This window comes from Gobius niger (genome assembly GCF_951799975.1).
Source record: "Gobius niger genome assembly, chromosome: 17".
Taxonomy (NCBI): Eukaryota; Metazoa; Chordata; class Actinopteri; order Gobiiformes; family Gobiidae; genus Gobius; species Gobius niger.
The window spans coordinates 19,749,827-19,767,904 of NC_136868.1; the positions used below are offsets into that span (position 1 = coordinate 19,749,827).

The 18,078-nt window shown below is 40.9% G+C and overlaps 2 protein-coding genes across 2 annotated transcripts in view; both read right to left on the bottom strand.

The window, feature by feature from the left end:
* Positions 1-13,497, bottom strand: part of obscna (obscurin, cytoskeletal calmodulin and titin-interacting RhoGEF a) — a 34,836-nt gene extending 21,339 nt beyond the window's left edge. The window contains exons 1-29 of the mRNA XM_079575147.1: positions 13,427-13,497; positions 11,136-11,229; positions 10,766-11,032; positions 10,524-10,685; positions 10,267-10,371; positions 9,927-10,193; positions 9,577-9,846; positions 9,231-9,497; positions 8,891-9,154; positions 8,558-8,824; positions 8,213-8,482; positions 7,845-8,111; positions 7,348-7,614; positions 6,486-6,758; positions 6,150-6,413; positions 5,783-6,049; positions 5,426-5,692; positions 5,023-5,292; positions 4,674-4,940; positions 3,902-4,177; positions 3,543-3,809; positions 2,671-2,937; positions 2,111-2,377; positions 1,767-2,033; positions 1,414-1,680; positions 1,088-1,354; positions 748-1,014; positions 410-679; positions 38-316 (exon numbers count right to left, since the gene is read on the bottom strand). Of these exons, the coding sequence (XP_079431273.1) occupies positions 38-316; positions 410-679; positions 748-1,014; positions 1,088-1,354; positions 1,414-1,680; positions 1,767-2,033; positions 2,111-2,377; positions 2,671-2,937; positions 3,543-3,809; positions 3,902-4,177; positions 4,674-4,940; positions 5,023-5,292; positions 5,426-5,692; positions 5,783-6,049; positions 6,150-6,413; positions 6,486-6,758; positions 7,348-7,614; positions 7,845-8,111; positions 8,213-8,482; positions 8,558-8,824; positions 8,891-9,154; positions 9,231-9,497; positions 9,577-9,846; positions 9,927-10,193; positions 10,267-10,371; positions 10,524-10,685; positions 10,766-11,032; positions 11,136-11,175 (7,015 nt within the window). The 5' untranslated portion in view covers positions 11,176-11,229; positions 13,427-13,497. The remainder of the gene's footprint in view (positions 1-37; positions 317-409; positions 680-747; positions 1,015-1,087; positions 1,355-1,413; positions 1,681-1,766; positions 2,034-2,110; positions 2,378-2,670; positions 2,938-3,542; positions 3,810-3,901; positions 4,178-4,673; positions 4,941-5,022; positions 5,293-5,425; positions 5,693-5,782; positions 6,050-6,149; positions 6,414-6,485; positions 6,759-7,347; positions 7,615-7,844; positions 8,112-8,212; positions 8,483-8,557; positions 8,825-8,890; positions 9,155-9,230; positions 9,498-9,576; positions 9,847-9,926; positions 10,194-10,266; positions 10,372-10,523; positions 10,686-10,765; positions 11,033-11,135; positions 11,230-13,426) is intronic.
* Positions 13,386-17,734, bottom strand: LOC306976990 (dynein regulatory complex protein 11). The gene is made up of 19 exons (XM_079575139.1): positions 17,615-17,734; positions 16,969-17,296; positions 16,782-16,901; positions 16,513-16,695; positions 16,360-16,431; positions 16,064-16,269; positions 15,892-15,976; positions 15,721-15,822; positions 15,567-15,642; positions 15,389-15,495; positions 15,221-15,307; positions 15,048-15,109; positions 14,896-14,978; positions 14,650-14,757; positions 14,382-14,581; positions 14,214-14,300; positions 13,958-14,135; positions 13,632-13,870; positions 13,386-13,562 (listed from the first exon to the last, which is right to left on the bottom strand). Exons 1-19 carry the CDS (start codon positions 17,623-17,625, stop codon positions 13,443-13,445), a joined length of 2,454 nt encoding a protein of 817 aa, XP_079431265.1. The 5' UTR covers positions 17,626-17,734; the 3' UTR covers positions 13,386-13,442.
* Between the last annotated feature and the right edge of the window lie 344 nt (positions 17,735-18,078).

An 18,078-nucleotide genomic window follows, 5' to 3' on the forward strand; every position in this document is an offset into this window, starting at 1 on the left:
ATACTTCAAATCAAAATGATCATCTCACACATCATACCTTTTGGCTTAGGAACGACTAAAAGTTCAGCCGATGTCCTCTCCTCTTCAATTACAAAGGCCACGGTGCCAGTCTCCTCTGGGGTGGTCATTGAAAGAACCAGCCGGTGTTGTCGGCCATGACAGATCATTTGATTCATCTCATTTTTCTGTAGAGGGGATGAACCCAGCCACCAGACCCCCTCACTCACATCTGTGTGGCTGAGCTCACACACGAATACTGCGTCTTGTCCTGCTGTGACTGTTACATCTTTCAGCCCAGAGACAATCTTCACACGCTCTATGAAAAACAAAAACAAATATTAAATTGTTAACTAGCACGGTGCATGAGAGAGACATTTGTGTCAGCCTGAGCATTGAAGCATTGACCCACCTCTCACAACTAGTCTGGCAGTTGTCTTTTTGCCCCTTGTAATGCAAGAATAATCTCCACCATCTTCAAGTTCCAAACGCTTGATCTCAAGTGTGTGTGTGGGACCTTTCTTCTTAATAATATATTGACCACCGTGTTCAATCGTATTGTTGTCCTTTCTCCATGTGACTGGGACATTTGCACTGGAAACCTCACAGGAAAATAACACCGGTTTGCCTTCCATTACAGCCTGGTTTTGCAGCTCTTTTTCAAAGGACACTGATGCGGCAGCTGACAGGGAAGGAAAAAATAGAATTAATCGTACAGATTATAAACAAATAACTGTTTCCGCCGAGTACCTCTCACGTTAACTTCAGCTGTTGTATTCTGTTCACCAAAAACACAACTGTACTCTCCCACGTCTTCTGGTTGGATGTTTCTGATCTTCATCTCTGCTATTTTCCCAGAGAGACTCATCTGAAATCTTCCTCCATGATGAATGAGATCCTCTCCTTTCCACCATTGCACGGGAACCCCAGCCCTTGACAGCTCACATCGAAGCACGACGTTTCCTCCTTCTGCTGCCTCTTGATTCTTCAGTCCGGTTTTGAAGGCCAAAGGAATAGCTGTGTATTTACAGAACTTAATGAGAAAATGTACACTTAATATATACACGTATCAACACATGCATTTTCTTACGTGTGATGGTAATGTTGGCTGTGGTTTTGGCATCACCAAAGGTACAACTGTACACACCACTGTCTTCCAGCTGTGCATTTTTTAAGACAAGCTCCTTGATGCTTTCTTTGTTTCTAACCTGATATTTAAAATTGCTTTTCAGTATTTCTTCTCCTTTCCTCCATTCCACACTTATACCGGGTTTGGAAAGTTCACAGCTCAGAGTTAAACTGTTCTCCTCCTCCACTTGTTGGTTTTTCAGCTTTGTCTTGAATGTAACTGGGGGTGCTATAAGAAGAAAACTGTTAGGTCATTTTACAGCTATGTTTTACTGTGATGCATCTTACATTTAACAGTGAGCTCAGCTGTTGATTGGCTATCCTTGGTTTTGCAGATGTATTTGCCAGCATCCTCTTCCTCTATGTTGTTAATGATCAGTTTTGCCGAGGATCCCTGCCATTTCATCTCATACTTGTATCCAGGCTTGAGAACAGCTCTGCCTTTTCTCCAGTCCACAGACGCACCGGGCTTTGAAAGCTCGCAGCACAGAACAGCACTGTCTCCTTCTTTCACCTCGAAACTCTCCAACTCTTTTGTAAACGTAACTGGCAACTCTGCAAGAAATCACAATCATCAAACAAGCAAAAAAAAATACAACTGGTATCTTTTCATTAACGCTAAGTAATCGTTCAATGCGTACCTCTTACTTTGATGGCCGCAGATGTGACAACATTACCAATGAAACAGCTGTACTCCCCAGCATCTTTCAGAGTCACGTTACTGATCACCATCTCAACTGTTCTTCCTTCCTGCTTCATCTGATACTTTTGTCCACTGATGAGGAGTTGAGCCTCTTTTCTCCACTCCACTGAGACCCCTGGCTTAGAAAGCTCACAGCGCAGAGTCACATTGCCCTCCTCCACAACTTCCTGGTTCTTTAGCTTCTGTTTGAATGTCACTGGAATGGCTGAGAGATTCAATTAGACAAAACCAAACACAACATTGTTATAAGCATGATTTCATTAATAAATCTTAGCAATGTACCTGTGATTAGGACATTCGCTGTTGTTTTGATGTCATCGCAAACACAGCTGTAAACACCACTGTCTTCTGGTTGACTTTTCTTGATGAGGAGTTCCATTGTGCAGTCGCTTTGCTTCATTTGATACTTCTCTCCATTTCCGAGCTCGGTGTTGCCTTTTGTCCATTGCACAATCACGTCAGGCTTGGAAAGCTCACAGCAGAGAGTCAATCCACTTCCCTCCTGTACCTCGGTGTTCTTCAGTTCTTGGATGAACTTAACGGAGCGCTCTGCGGGAATCATAGAACATGTTTGTACAAAGCTTAGTTTCTGTAAGATTGTGGTGTAAGACACAGTATGATCATAGCTAGACCACTGAGTGGACCACGGCATGGGAAATATTTGCATTTGGCTCAAGCAAGTCAATATTTTACTAGTTGATTGGGTACTCTTTTGTTTGGAGATTATCAAACTGCACTGCCTCCAAAAATAATATTAACTCTGTTATATGACTTCACTGTAAGTTCATACTGTTCGAAATAATTATAAGATTGTCACAAAGGAAAACTACAGATGGACTCACCATTGACAGTGATGATTGCAGCTGTCCTCTGATCACCACATATACAAGCATATTCTCCTCCATCATCAATGTCAGCTTTCATGATCCGCAGCTCTAACCACAGCTCTTTCTTCCTTATCTGATACTTGTCTCCGCTCCTGAGTAATTCCACTCCTCGTCTCCACTCCACTGAAGAGGCAGGTTTGTTTAGCTCACAGTGCAGAGCCACACAGTTGCCCTCCATCACCTCTTGGTTAAACAGAGGTGTTTTGAAGCTCGGAGGGGTGTCTGTGGATGACCAGATCAATTGTGATCAAAGGTAGAAATGCTTTGCCGTAATATTTCCAACACAACTCAGAATACTAAGGCAGTCTAGAGATTTTATGCATGGAATGATGCTCAAATGCCCATTTCTAGACAACTTTAGTATTTTACAGGTATTGGGTGAATGAGAACCTTCACAAAGCAACAGGTCTGATTATCGCAAAGGCGACTACAGATTAATCAAGGATTGGAGGGAGTTGCAAGCAATATGACAATGTGTACGGAATCAATAGTCGACTGTGATTATGACGGAAATGGATTACATTGTTTAAATAATCCATTCTGTGTGTGTAAATGATGGAGGTTGTGCTAAGAAATGATCTTTGTTAACATGTCACTAATATCACTGAATAAAAATGGGATTTAACATGGGATTCACACTATGAGGAAAAGGTTTAAGATTGGAGCATTGGAGCTGACCTCTGTTACACTTGCGCTTCGCTGATACTACTGAATACATTGGGGAAAAACATTCGTAGTTACACATAATCCAATACGCTTAATAATAGTATAATTCAATACGTACAGTACATATATACATACAGCACAGCATGAAGTGTGTACCTTACCTTTTACAACAAGCTCAGCTGTTGTCTGGCTGTCTGCAGTCTTACATGAGTAGTTGCCAGCATCACAATCCTCTATATTGTTGATTAATAATATAATTACTTTTCCTTCCTGCTTCATCTCATATTTAGAGCCTGGTTTCAAGAGGACTCTGCCTTTTCTCCATTCTACTGGTGCTCCGGGTTTGGAGACCTCACAGCTGAAAGTGCCAATGTCCCCTTCTTTCACAACAATGCGCTGCAGCTCCCGTTTGAATGTTACAGGAAGAGCTAGAACAGTAACAGCAGTGAACCACTTTTCCTACAACCGCGAACACTGTCTGCTTTCTGTAAATGATACTGATATAGTTTAACACACTCACGTTTAACAGTAAGTTCAGCTGATGTTTTCTCATCTCCTGTGACACAGCTGTACTTCCCTGTATCTTCCAGTTGGACTTTCAGGATGGTGAGCTGAGCTGTCTTTCCTTCATGTTTTATCTGATACCTCCCACGGGACAGTTCCTCTGAGATCATGGCACCATTCCTCTGCCACTGCACGTGCACTCCCTTCTTTGAGAGCTCACAGCGTAAAGTCACATTGCTTCCCTCTTCTGTCTGCTGGTTTTTGAGGGAAATTCTGAATGTTGCAGGAATGGCTGGGATTTAAAGACATCAGCAAGTAAGTCATATATTTAAATATATATATACACCGTATTTTCCAGACTATAAGTCACACTTTTTTTTATAGTTTGGGTGGGGGTGCAACTTATACTCAGGTGCGACTCATATATCATAATGTATAATTTCACATGTTTGTTATTTTCACACTGACAGCCGCTAGAGGGCGCTCTAGGTTTGTGTACCAGTATCTGCTACTCCTGTACCACTGAAGATTTAAAAAACGGTCAACGAGCCGCAAAAAGAGAAGGTCACTCTTACTGCAATGAACAAAACAAAAAAAGCTAATGGCGAGCTAAAAGCTACCACAGAGGAACGAGTTCACAAATGGGTGCTTGAACAACGTGATGCCGGCTTGTCAACGGTGCAGTTATGCCTCCAGGCCCAGGGAGTTGCTAAAGCTGGTGCGACTTATAGTCCAGAAAATGCGGCATATTCCAACAAATTATTACATTATTATTACACATAACATACCAACAACTTTGACTGTAGACTTAGTTCTTTGCTCCCTACATGTACAAGTGTAGACTCCACTGTCCTCTGGTTCAGCGTCTACAATCGTCAGCTCATGGACTGCATCCCGTTGTTTGATTTGGTATTTGTCTTCATTCTCTAATAGTTCACCTCCGAGACTCCACTCAACTGGAACATTGGCTTTGGAAACTTCACAATGAAGTGTGACGTTCACTCCCTCTTCAATTTGAACATTCTTCAGTTTCTGTCTGAAGGTGATTGGCAGAGCTGGACAAAAATGATTTGTGAGTGAAATATTGTGGTTGTAATGGTATGTGTGTGTGAGAAGCATGAATAAGAACAACTATACCGTTCACAGTAAGTGTTGCACTGGTCTCGATGTTTTCACACACACATGTATAGATATCACTGTCCTCTGGAGTCACATCAAAGATCCTCAACTCCACAAGCGCCTCCCTCTGTCTGATGTGGTATTTCTCTCCATTTCTGATGTGCTCATCCCCCCTTCTCCTCCACTCGACAGAATGACCAGGTTTGGACAGCTCACATCGAAGTATGGCAACATTTCCTTCTTCTATCAGGACATTCCTGAGCTTCTGCTTAAAGGTGACTGGAAGCGCTTAAAGTCAAGAGACAACAGATGTGCTTTCAGCCAAAACATTACAATAACTCGTGTTTTCCATTAAAAGAGATTACTATGGTGCTGTTCCAATACAATGTACTGGTACAACACATTTTCTGCCATTGTCTACCTATAATGTTGATGTTAGCTGAGGTCCTCTGGTCAGCACAGACACAACTGTAAACCCCACTGTCTGCTGGGACCGGTTTCCATATCATAAGCTCCAGAGTGGTTTCCCACTTCCTTATTTGGTGCTTAACCCCATTTCTCAGGAGCTCATCTTCCTTCCACCATTGCACTGGAACACCAGGTTTGGACAGCTCACAGCGCAGTACCACGTTTGTGCCCTCATCTGCTTGGATTGACTTTAAAGGTTGAACAAATGTAATGGGAATCGCTGGAAGAAAGTAATAATCTATCTTTAAAACCAAGACAAGATCAGTATTCTTACATCGCATCAATGCACAGTAACTTTATGTCACATTACCGTGAACTCTGAGGCATGCTGAAGTACGGTGGTTGCGACACTGACAGGCATATTCTCCTGAGTCTTCAGGCTTAAGGCATTTGATGGTGAGCGAGTTAATGGTCTTTCTTTGTTTTAAGACAAACTTTTCACCAGAACGAAGGACCTCCAAACCCTTCCACCAGTGAACCAGGACTCCAGGCAGAGAGTATTCACATATCAGGGTCACTGTCTCACCTTCTTTAGCCTCCATAAACTTCAAGGTTTGGAGGAACTCTGCTGGAATTACTGTAAAAAACAAACAAACAAACAATCAACAAGACTAGTTTGCCATTGATTTCATACTAATTATTACAGTCAAGCATTATTTAAAAAAGAAAAAATGTACCTTTTACAGTGATTACAGCACTGGTAATAACAGAGCCAGCACTGCACTCATATACCCCTGCGTCACAAGGCAGGACCTCACGAATTGTAAGGCGAGCTTCACATCCAGATCGACTGGCAAAATACCTGGAAGAGCTCCACATGAGGCAGCCATCTTTATACCACAAGATGTGACAGGGTTTGGATGTCACACATGACAACACCAGGCCCCCTCCTTCCACAGCCTCACAGTCCTCCAGTGCTTTAATGATCGTGGGTCTCCTCTCTGTTAATTGAAATACATCAATCAACGTACTGTTTTGATACATAACGAAAGCGAAATTAATTGAGCCCTTACCCCTGACCAACAGTGATGCATATGATCGCTTGTCTCCAGCTGAGAAAGATATGGTACCAGTGTCTTTGCGGGCGAGCTGCTTGAATGTCAGTGAATGGTATCCTCCTTGAATCACCTGTATCTCATTGAGTTCATTGGTGTAAAGTAAAGTTTCATCGAGATACCACTTTACAGTGACATAATCACTGGGGCAGATACGGCACCGGAAAGTCACTGTGTCACCTTCAAGACACTCAACGTCTTCTAGTTCTTCCAGAATGGTAACTTTCTGATCTAAAGGAAACAGACAATGTGCATTTGAAGTTCTAGCACCCTATACATGAGTTTCCAATGACATCACGCATAGTTTTGGCTGCCATTTTGCTAGATGTTGAAGCTGTTGAAGTTAAATGCTAACCAGTAGCATGCTAACGTCTTGAGCAGCTTAAACACTGACTTTCTTCACATAAACATGTGTCTCTGGGGCCATGTTTGTACTGCTATCTTCTTGAGCGATAATTATGAGTACATAAAAAGGCTGCTGTCAATCAGTTGTCTTTCATTTATATCCTGAGTAGAGATATTGTTACATGTTGTAGTATTGCAAAATTCCACTTTGGTTTTCAAAATGGCCACCATAAGTCACATGATTGAAAGGCACGTATAACCTTGGTTAATGCAGACATGTCAACTGTGTGCTACAGCTCTCTTGCCATACTGAGGATGAGATGCATTACGTTGGATAAAAAAATGAGCATCTTCAGAACAGCAGCTTTTATGGTCTATGAATTTCAGTAGTGAACAATCCAAAGTTGATAAATGTAGGATGGACTTTGATGATCAATAGTGATAGTCTCGACAATATGATGACTCAAAATCTCACCTTGCACAGTGAGCTGAGCCCGGCTTTGCATGGTGCCAACGTCACAAATATATATATCGGTGTCTGTCCTCTCCAGTGAGGTGATCGTCAGCGACAATGACACACCCTTCTGCCTCATGACATATTTTCTTCCAGCCCGTAGCTCCACCATTCCTTTCAGCCATTTCACATGTTTGGGAGGTCGCCTTGTCTCACACTCCAGGACTGCTCTTCCCTTCTCCTCTCCGAATGCGTCTTTTAACTCCCGTGCAAATGTGTGCTGGAGTTCTGTGCAGGAATCAAAGAAGTAGAATCAAGTAAAATCTAAATGTAAAGAGGGTCAAGAAAATGTTCAGACCTCTTTTAATTATTACTATTTTATTCATTGAAATATGAATTTATTCTTCTTTAAAATAAAATGAGAAATTAGAAGACACAAATAAAGAAATAGGGATGAAGAAAATAAATAGAGGAATATAAACATTTGAAGCCGCTGTACACCGTTTTTTCATAATTACCTCTTATCTCAAGCTTGGCCCTGGTGGCAATTCCGTCAGCCTCACAGCAGTATTCCCCAGAGTCTTTAATGGTGGAGTTAGTGATGACAAGTCGTGCCATGTTGTTGTCCACACTCATCAAATACTTAGGGCTCGGTCTCAGAAGGCGGCCGTTTTTGAGCCAGTGGATGGTGACCTCTGGTTTGGTGATCTCACAGCTCAGCTCAGCATCTTCACCAGGAACTGCGCTGACGTTCAGCAGATCTCTAAAGATGTGCACTGGCTTCTCTGCAGACAAGGCACAACAACGGGAATCACTTAAAAACGCACATATTTCTTTTCTTTTTAAAAATGATATACTAAATCTTATACGATTTTGTTTTCTATACCTTTAACAAAGAACATGGTCCTGCAGCTTAAGTCTTTAAGAGTGAAAACGACATCTCCAGCGTCAGACAGAATGGCATCACTAATGGTCAGCATGTACTTGCGGCAATTTTGCTCGAGCTGAATTCGACCATTGCTAACCACTGTCTGACCATTGATAGTCCAACAGGGCTCGTCAGGCAGATTGTGAGAGAGGACACACTCGAAGGTGCAGCTTTCTCCTTCCAACGCCACAGAAGTTTTCAGACGTTGAACAATTGCTGTGTGCAAATCTGCAGACAAAAACAAAAAAGACTGTGACTATGTTTTTTGTGCATTTTAGATCTTCCCTCCTAAATCACACCCACCATGAACTATCAGCTTGGCCTTGGTCTTGCTGGTGCCAAGTTCACATGTGTAATTTCCAGTATCTTCCTTGCACAGGGAGCGAATGGCTAATGCCAGGGACTTTCCGAACTGCAGGAGCTCAAGCTTGTCATTGGGTGTCAAGAGCACGCCGTCCTTCTTCCAAACAGGAGTGACCGTCTCTTTAGAAGCTTCACACTGTAGACAGACCTCCCCTTGCTCTTCTCCGGACGCATCTTCTAGTGACCTCAAAAACACAGCTGGGCGTTCTAAAAGTAAAACGGTTTTGTTACATGATTTATGAGTTTTTAAAAATGATCGATATAATTTCTTACCTTTGACCTTGAGTGTTGTTGTCTCACAAATAGGGCCTGCTTTGAAGGTGATTCTGCTGTCTTGTGATCGCAGCTTTTTAATTGTGAGGCTATGCATTGTGCCCATATGCTGAATCTTATTTAAAGCGTTTGCATAAAGGCGGAGGTTGTTAAGATGCCACTCAACATTGGCAACGACGTAATTGAGCTCGCACGAGAATCTGGCCACACCGTCCTCCTCAATTTCCACCGCCTCGAGGTGTTTGACAAATTTGAGAGTTCGTACTAAAGACGAAAAAGTAGTTCAAACAATTTTGTCAAATGTTAAGATTTTTGCATTGTGACAGTAAAACGCAAGTACCTTCAACCTTGACATTTGCTGCGCTCTGAGAACCTCCAGCCATGCAGCGATACTGTCCAGCATCCACAGCAGACAGGCCATGAATGGTGAGATCCACTCGCTTCCCTTCTCTCTTCATGCTGTATTTGTTTGATTTCTTTAAAGCTGTGCGTCCCTTAAACCAGTGGATCATGCGGGGAGATGGGGCAAACTCACAGCTCAAGGTGACGGTGCTGTTCTCCTTAGCCGCGACATCATCAAGATGACGGGCCACTTGGAGAGGCCGCTCTGAAGAAGAAGAAGTTTGTTATTCATGTTTCAATCTTGCCACAAACAAAGCATGTAGTGTCACTCTTTTTATTCTTGCCTTTCACAGTCAGCTGGGCAGTGGATCTACTTTTTCCTGCTACAAAAACCACAGGGCCGGACATTGAGCTGTCCGTGGAGGTGATGCAGAGGCTGTGAACTGTGCCCTCTCTGCCGATATCCACAGTTTGGCTTTGCTCAAGCACCTCACCACTGAGTGTCCATCTCGGAGGTCTTACTGACTTTATACTTGTCTCCACTTGAAACCGAGCAGGCTTTGGTTCCATCACCTCCACTGACCTCATTCCTTTCACTATGGTGATAGCCTGCTCTACAAATACAGTCAAAAAGTTACAACAATGCAGCGCACAACTACAGGAAGCTTGAGAAATCAGAAAATATGCATCTCACCCTCTACAAAAAGCTGGCAAGATGTTTTGTCATCTCCTGCATCACAGGTGTAGGTGTCCTCATCAGAAGAGCAGACATCATCGATGGTCAGCTGTCTGTAGATGTCTTGGCTTATGAGTTGGTACCTCTTACTGGGAAGGAGCTCTCTCCCACTCTTGTACCATCTAACATGAGCATTAGGTCGGGACACTTGGCACTCCAGCAAACCTCTGTGGCGATACATGGCTACTTTGACTCTCAAAGGGCGAATAATTTGGACTGGAAGCTCTGGAAAATGGATTTATATACAATCAATCTATCAAATTTAACACTCTGGTGAAAAAAATACCACGACATTTACCAGTAACTGTTAGTGTTGCATAAGAAGACACACGCTCTGCAGTAAATCGTATCTCTCCAGCATGCTCAGGTCGGACTGACTTAAAACTCAGGCTGTGGGTTTTTCCTGAAAAACAACAAGTATTCAACAACAATCGCCAGTCCAGCAAGATGCATAAACATAACATAACTATATGGATTTAGCAAAGCACACAGAAGGATTCCTATTGACATTAAAATAGGTACAGTCATTAGTGATTCATTCATATGTGCTCTTACCTTGGTGTCTGATCTTGACGTTGTCTCCAGCACGGATTCGGCAGTCATCCCTGTACCACCGACCCTCCACGTCCACCTGGTTGACCTCACATAGGAAGCTCACCTGCTGTCGCTCCACTGTGTCCACATCCTCCAACTCTTTGGTAATTTGGATATCTCTGGCTGCCGGAGGACAATAAATCTGTGACTGGAATTGTAATATAGGGACCACTTTTGACTTCAGATCCCTGCTGAGCCCATACCTCTAACGCTGAGTGTGCAGGTTGTTTGAATGCCATTGGCCTGAAATGACAGCAGCCCAGCATCGGCCAAAGCCACCCTGTTGAGTATAAGGGAGTGTCTTTTGCCATGCGCGCTAATCCGACAGTTGGGCCTGGACTTGAGCAGCACGCCGTCCCGACTCCACACGCCCTCAATGTAGGCCAGGTTCAGGGTCACCTCGAAGGAGCAACTTTCACATTCTGACACCTCCAGATCCTCCAGGCCCTTCACCACCTGCAAACGATTTTCTGCCAAACACATGGAGAAAAATGAAAGCCGTGTTAGTTTTTACTTTGTGACACTGAATATTGTAAGGTTTTACTCTAAAAAAGAAAAGAAAAAAGATCTTACTTGCAGCTGCCACTACTCCTTCAGTTTTAACGTCTGCCATGCTTTAACTTTAGACCCAGCAACGCTATTTCATCAGTTGCCATGGGAACTGTAACTGTAAAGGGTTGGGTTAAAATGTATGATTTTAACAAAAAGTAACATGAGACAGTGCAAGTTTGTGTCAGTGCTTGTATAAATGAGCTTGTATAGATAAAGGAGGTAACATTGGGTATAGAAACTAACTCAGTGTTTCTGTCAATAAGAACCACCTGTTTTTAACACACAATAAATTCAGATCAAAACTAGGAAGGACAAAATGACACAAAGACTAAAACTGCAGTGAACCGTAAGTATCACCTTAAGTAGCCCACGAACCACAAGTGGTACGCAGTGATCATGTGAAATAGGGAAGAAATCTACTTAAAAATGTCTTATCATAATATAAAGGCTTTTTTTTTCTTCTTCAATTAAAAGATTCTTATTTGAAGAGCAAAGTTGACACCTACATTGGACAGTGTGTAATACTGCATCACAGCATGCCAGTCTTGAGGTAATCCCTGAGACTTCTCACTGGTGACATCAGCATTTTAAATATACTCTGGACACTGACAAAAACTTAAACTTGTATGCTTGAATAAAAGCAAAAAAATAATAATAATAATAAAGTTGTTCATACCTATCTATTATGACCTCAAAATGCTCTGACAAACTCTTTTCTTAAAATAGAATGGAAGATTATATTTTGATCAACAGTAGATAATAGGTCATCATGTTTCATTACATATACCACAAACTAAAACCAACTAAACTTCAAATACTACTCCTAATATTGAATACATTCATACCCACCACACAGCAGGTAAGGCCAATGACAGCAGATACACCCACCTTAAGGCAAAAACAATACAGTGTGCATTTCACCGTCCAGTCACAACACTGACAAAAAACAAAACAAAAAAACAGTAAGTCCTCGTGTGAAATTCCACAATGGCAAGAGATCTATACAAGTATTGCTTCAGGTTTTGGGACAAAAAACAAACCCTAGGAGAGCAGCCAAAGCCGTACACGGTTCACAAAGCAGACAGTCTTACTCCTTTTTTTTCCAGAGATGGAGAGCGGTGCTGAACAGCTGACATATCTCTCCCCACATACTAACATCCAAAATAGCCTTCTGTCAGTATGAGGACAAACATAGCATTCACTCTAATGGTGTGGAGCAACTCATAACCAGCATCAACGGAGCAATCAATTAAAAACAAAAGTACTTAAAAAGCACTGTGTTGGAAGAGATTTGCACGGCATGCAAGGTATTTGTTTATCAATCACTGTGAGGAGTCGACTCTGAAACCTAAGCAGGCCAGTCACTCAAAAGAAAAGGAGATAAAATAATACATCAAACAAATTAGTTTCACAATGCTAAAGCCAAGGTCAACTAGGTCCCAGTCTATAGAGCTCTTTGGGGAATTTCCCGTCACTGCTTCTTTGGAAAGGTCACAAAGATAAGAAAATTAAGCTATAGCATTTCCCTCAGAGAAAAGAGAGATCTGCGCAATGAAATAGCTTTGTAACGGTGCTTATGAGTAAGATGAAACAATTCCCCTTATTCCTCAGTTTTATCTGTGCAGGCCCCTCTCAGACGAGGAGAACAAACCACAGCCTGGCATTGTGCAGTGCTTCTCTTTGACAGACAGCTCCATGTGTCTCTGAGCACGCTTAAGTCCAGTGAAACTCTATCGACCGGATAATATGCATCACAACAAAACAACTTGTCGTCACTAAAGAAGGGATAAAAGATTTCTTTGGTGAGACTTTTACTAGGCTCTTATTTGTCTTGTCTTACAATCAAAAATAGAGGATAAGACCAAATTTATGGCTCTCATCACAAAATAAAAGTTGTCTCAGTGTGTAGTGTATCATTGTCAGTGCAGAGTAAAAATAGACATGTATGAAACACAGAGAAACCAATGCAAGGTTGTAAGAACTTAACAACAAATGTATACCTAATACACTATGCATTTAACAATGTATCTTTTTTTTAAGAATATGTTGTTTATTAAACAACTATGCACCTAATGTAAGGTAGCTTAAAGTATATTACACAGTCGTGGCATGTCTAATTACAGAGGCAGGGGCAATGGCCTGTGTATGACCTTGATCTTATTTTAGTTGGTGTATAATTTAGTGTTACACAGTATATCACATGTGCATACGTACAGCATACATGTACAAGAAGACAAGAATGAGACATACATGTACAAAAAAGATGTAATTTATATCACTGAGGAATACAGTACATAAAAACACAAATGTACCTAAAAATCTCTCATTTTATTTTCCTTTCTTCTTTGCATCTTTGCCTTTAGAAGATTTAGCTGGTGTCTCTTCTTCGTCCTGTCCAGTGGCAGCCTTAATGCGTTTCTTGCCCAGTGGAGTCTTTGCATACCAGCTCTGTTAAAAGCCACAATTAACCATCAGCAAAATATAACGATGGCATTTAAAGTTGAAAATCAATAATACCTTAAGAGCCTCTTCTTCCTCCTGAAACACTGGGTCTATTTTGGCTAACGGTTCAACAAACTCCACAGCAGTCAGTGGTCTTTTGGCCTGCTGAAAGATGCGTCTCTTTGTAATAACCGTATTTATCACCTTGACTATGTGACCCGGAGTGTAGCCGTCAGAAATCTTTGAGAGGGAGCTCAGATTCAGGGATGGGGTCAGTTTGCCTCCCTGTTTTTCAATCAGCTGTTTCCAAAGGACTGCAATCAAACAAATATAATTTAATGAAATATTTAACTGCTACTATTGACTAACTTCCACTGTTAATAAAAAAAATACATCCTTACTGAATCGAGAGCCATAGTCAGGTCTTGGAATGAGAATGATTTTGCTGTACATTTTACACAGTCCTTTAATGTCAGCACTTAGTGGGTCAGTAGTTGTTCCGATGATGAGCACACGATCCTCCCCTTTGATTAACTTCAGAGATTTAGGCAAGTCTTTCTTCAATCGTTTAGGATCAAGCTGTAACCAGGAAATCAGGAGATACATTAACATAATCACAAAAATAAACCATAACTCAAAGATTTAAACGCAAGTTACGTCTTTTTCTTCCTTTGGAACCTTTTTGTAAAACATCTTTTCTGCATCTCCAATCCAAATAACAGAGGGCTGTAGCAACCGTGCCACCTGCATAGAGTATACATTATAAGCACTTCTTTCTATACTTGGATAAAGGTAAAATCTTTTATTTGTGTAGGTACTAGGTACCTTGAAGACCATGTGAAGCATCATTGTAAGGCCACTTTTTCCAGGATACTTTCCGGCAGTATTGAGAGGAGATAAATCAAACAGGTTGGCCCCTATTTCCTGGCAAATAGCATGAACCAGCATCTTTTTGCCAACACCTGCTGGGCCTGCCATTAAGATGGCTTTTATCAAAGGAGCCCTTTCATGAACAAACTGAGAACCTGTTTGCATAAATCCAACATTACAGAGAAACTAATACCTACTGATACAACTTGAGAAAGAGACGTACCCAGAGGTAAAATGGCGTATAGAGATAAAACCTGTCGCACATCTGACAATGACGGCATGGGCTCGATGTCATTTTGCCTCAGTGTAGTCCCAAGATAGCTATAAGCACCTAACAGTGGATAAAGAAATAGAGGCATGGAAGAATCAGCTTGTGGCAAAGGACAACCAGAAGATGGCAGTATAATCCAACACTAGTAAATACTGCATACACAAATATTTGCAACATTACATTTTTTGGGGATCTTACCCAAGAAATCCTTCATCTTGACATTATCAGATTGCTTCAAAATTCCTTGCTCTGCCAGCTCCTGACAGAGAGATTCAAGAGTTCTAGTATGTAGATATAACGAGACAGTTATTAGACAAGAAAAAAAAATAAATAATAATAAGCATAACTACCTGTCAGCAGTTAAATCTTTCTCCTTTTTCTTTTTCTTTCCACTCTTGGAGCCTTTCTTTTTCTAAAAAAAAAACAGACAACAAAACAAGCATGTAGCTATTTATTATTATTATTATTACAAACACATACAGTACATTACATTTGATGTGAGAAGAAGCTGATGCAGACATACCTTGACACTTGCTTTTGCTTTACCAACTTTTTCCTTATCAACAGTTAATTTCCACTCGGCAAGCTCCTGTCTCATCTGCTCATCCACCTGGAAAAGGCAAAAACAAGTTAGTTAAAAAACTTGTTTTAATACAGTTCTAGTTATTTATTTCTCTTGAGATACAGTTACCTGTAGTCGAATTTCTGACTCTATATCTTTCCTCTTCTCTTCCTTAATTAGTTCCACCTCATGCTTTTGGTTATAGTTTTTTGATTCATCACGATTTTTCCAATAATCTGAATAACACCAGAATCAATATCAATGAACTAACAACTAACAATGCATTTTTTGGAAATATTAAACATACCGTCATACAATTTGTTTCCAACTACTAGGTCCGCCAAAAACGCTGAGGGGAACATTTTTAGACCCACTTCTTCCTCCTAACACACAAAATTGGCGTATTAAAAAGAAAAAAAAAGATGTATTATTCAAATATTAAAAGAGGTTATGGTCATTACATCTTCATCTCCTTTGCCCTTGTCCTTTTTTCCTTTTTCCTCTTTGCCCTTTGGTTTGGCATTAGCTTCTTCCTCTTCCTTTGCAGCAATTTCGTCCATTAACTAAAAATATGAATAAGTGAAGTGATTTTCTTAAAACAAGTAAATGCTGACTTATTAAAGCGTGCTTACTTCTTGTGGGCTCTTAACAGCAAAAATGACTGATGATCCTCCTTCTTCATCATCTGGGTAATCTGGAAATGTTCCGGTTGCATCTCTGTTTGAAAGTTTTTAACAAGCATTTAACACACACAAGAAGAAAAGAAAGAAGGGAAGGAATAAGTAAATAAAGTTAGTGTCTTACCGGCACTCAAAGAACCACTGTCTGATTTGGTCTTTCATGGTTTGGCTAATGTCATGTCCCTCAACATCTCTCAACTGTTTGGTGATAGCCTCAGTACACTTCTGATAGTCGTCCTCATGTTCCTGCTGTACAAATCTTGTGCGAGCCTCATTTTCTTGAGCGGTGATTTCTGAAGGACGCGGTGCATCATATTTTGGATCAATGGCCTACCACAGAAGAGTAGTAAATACTTGAGGATTTCATGAGAAGCTGTCTTGTGTTCAAAATGCCATATAAATAAAAATAAAAAGTCTTGCCATTCCCAGAAGAATCTCCTCCTGCTCTCGATCAATCTTTGTTCTCCTTCTTTGGACATAGCCCTTCCAAACCTGTGGATAATAATTTTATATTCAGCTGCATAAAAAACACAACTGTTTTTTGTACTAAACTGATGTTGACTGACACAGTACCTTCTGAATGCAAACTGCGGCCGACTCAATGTCAGCAATGCCCGGATCCTTGTTTCTGGACATATGATTCATATTCCTACTTTCCTGGTTCAACTTTGCTCTCAGTCGTCGTTGTCGCGCTCTCTCCACACCTTGAATGAGCTTCACCGCGTCTTCTTGACTCATTTCCATAATCACATCAAACTTTCAACAAAAGCAGATTAAGACGTTTTTAATTGTTTTTTCTCCCAGTAAGTTTGAAAAAATGCAGAACAGGTCAACAAACATACTTGCGGACTTTCAGTGATCTCCAGTCTCTTGAGGATATTATTAACCATTGCTTTACGCTCTTTTACATCTTTGCTGAATTCATTTATGAAATACTGAGGAATTGGTATCTCCAGATCCTCCTGCAGGCAAAAGTAGTGTCTTCAATTGTCAACAAAAAGAGTGCTTTTAAAATGTATATACATTTACCGGTGTTAGTTTTAAGTCATGTAAAACATCATCCATGTAGTGGTATTCAGAAAACTCTTTTTCCACCATTTCATTTTTCAATTCCAATAATCTTCCTATTACACCATCAAGATTTGCCCGGATGACTACTCTCTTCTGTGGATGAACCACCTGGTCATAAGCTACCTCTAAGTCTCGAAAGACTTGAAGATAGCGTACATAGAGAACAGCAAGTCGCTGAAAGAAGACCACTCTGTCCCTCTCTGGGCGAAGAGGTTCAGCAGGCAGTTCTGCAGCCAGAAGCTGAGTCAACTCTGACTGGGCATCAGCCCACAACTGGTTGTATGTTCTACAAAGGCAGTAAGGACAGGAGGAGTCAGATTATCTCTACAACTACACACACTTCATCTTCAAGTTATGAGATCATAACAAGTTTCAGGAGAAGACATAGGACTAACTAACTACAAAAGTACATTCAATTTTTTACAGGCAAACAATAAAATACACATACATCAAATATCTCAACATGCACCCAATAGAAAAATGAAACCTTGCTTCTGTGTGCGGTATATATATATATATTTTTACATATAAAAAAACGTAGATTAACCAAAACAACTAACGCTAGCGATAAAGTAAAAGGAATAGCTAACGTTAGCTCACTTACCTTTGTGACATGACCTCACTTAAAAAAAAAAGGCATAGGCGAAAACTATACTAAAATATTTCAAATTGAGTTTGAATGTTCCTGTTAGGAGACAATACTATTGCTCACGCTATGTCTTAAGGATACACATTAGCGGTGAATAAGTTTGATACCGCGCTTGTTTGACCCGTCTCCATAGCGACACTCAATGCGGAAGTAGATGCCCCTGGGGGCTACCCACGTTTTTAAACCATCAATCCACTGATGTGGCTTTAACGTCCTTACTAGGATTATGTTTGAATATGTCATGTTGTTGTTGTTGTTGTTGTTGTTGTTGTTGTTGTTGATGATGATGATGATGATGATGATGATGATGATGATGATGATGATGATGATGATGATGATGATGAGGATGATGAGGATGAGGATGAGGATGATGATGACAACGACGACATATAGCACATACACCAGCTATTAGCAAGATA

Bases quoted from the DNA above. Each gene is read 5' to 3' on its own strand.
- LOC306976990 (XM_079575139.1), bottom strand. The intron at 14,979-15,047 runs GTAGTTATGCTT...TCTACATACTAG, and splicing joins AAAGATTTAACTGCTGACAG to AACTCTTGAATCTCTCTGTC. The intron at 13,563-13,631 runs GTATTATTGATT...GGCTTTTAACAG, and splicing joins AGGAAGAAGAGGCTCTTAAG to AGCTGGTATGCAAAGACTCC.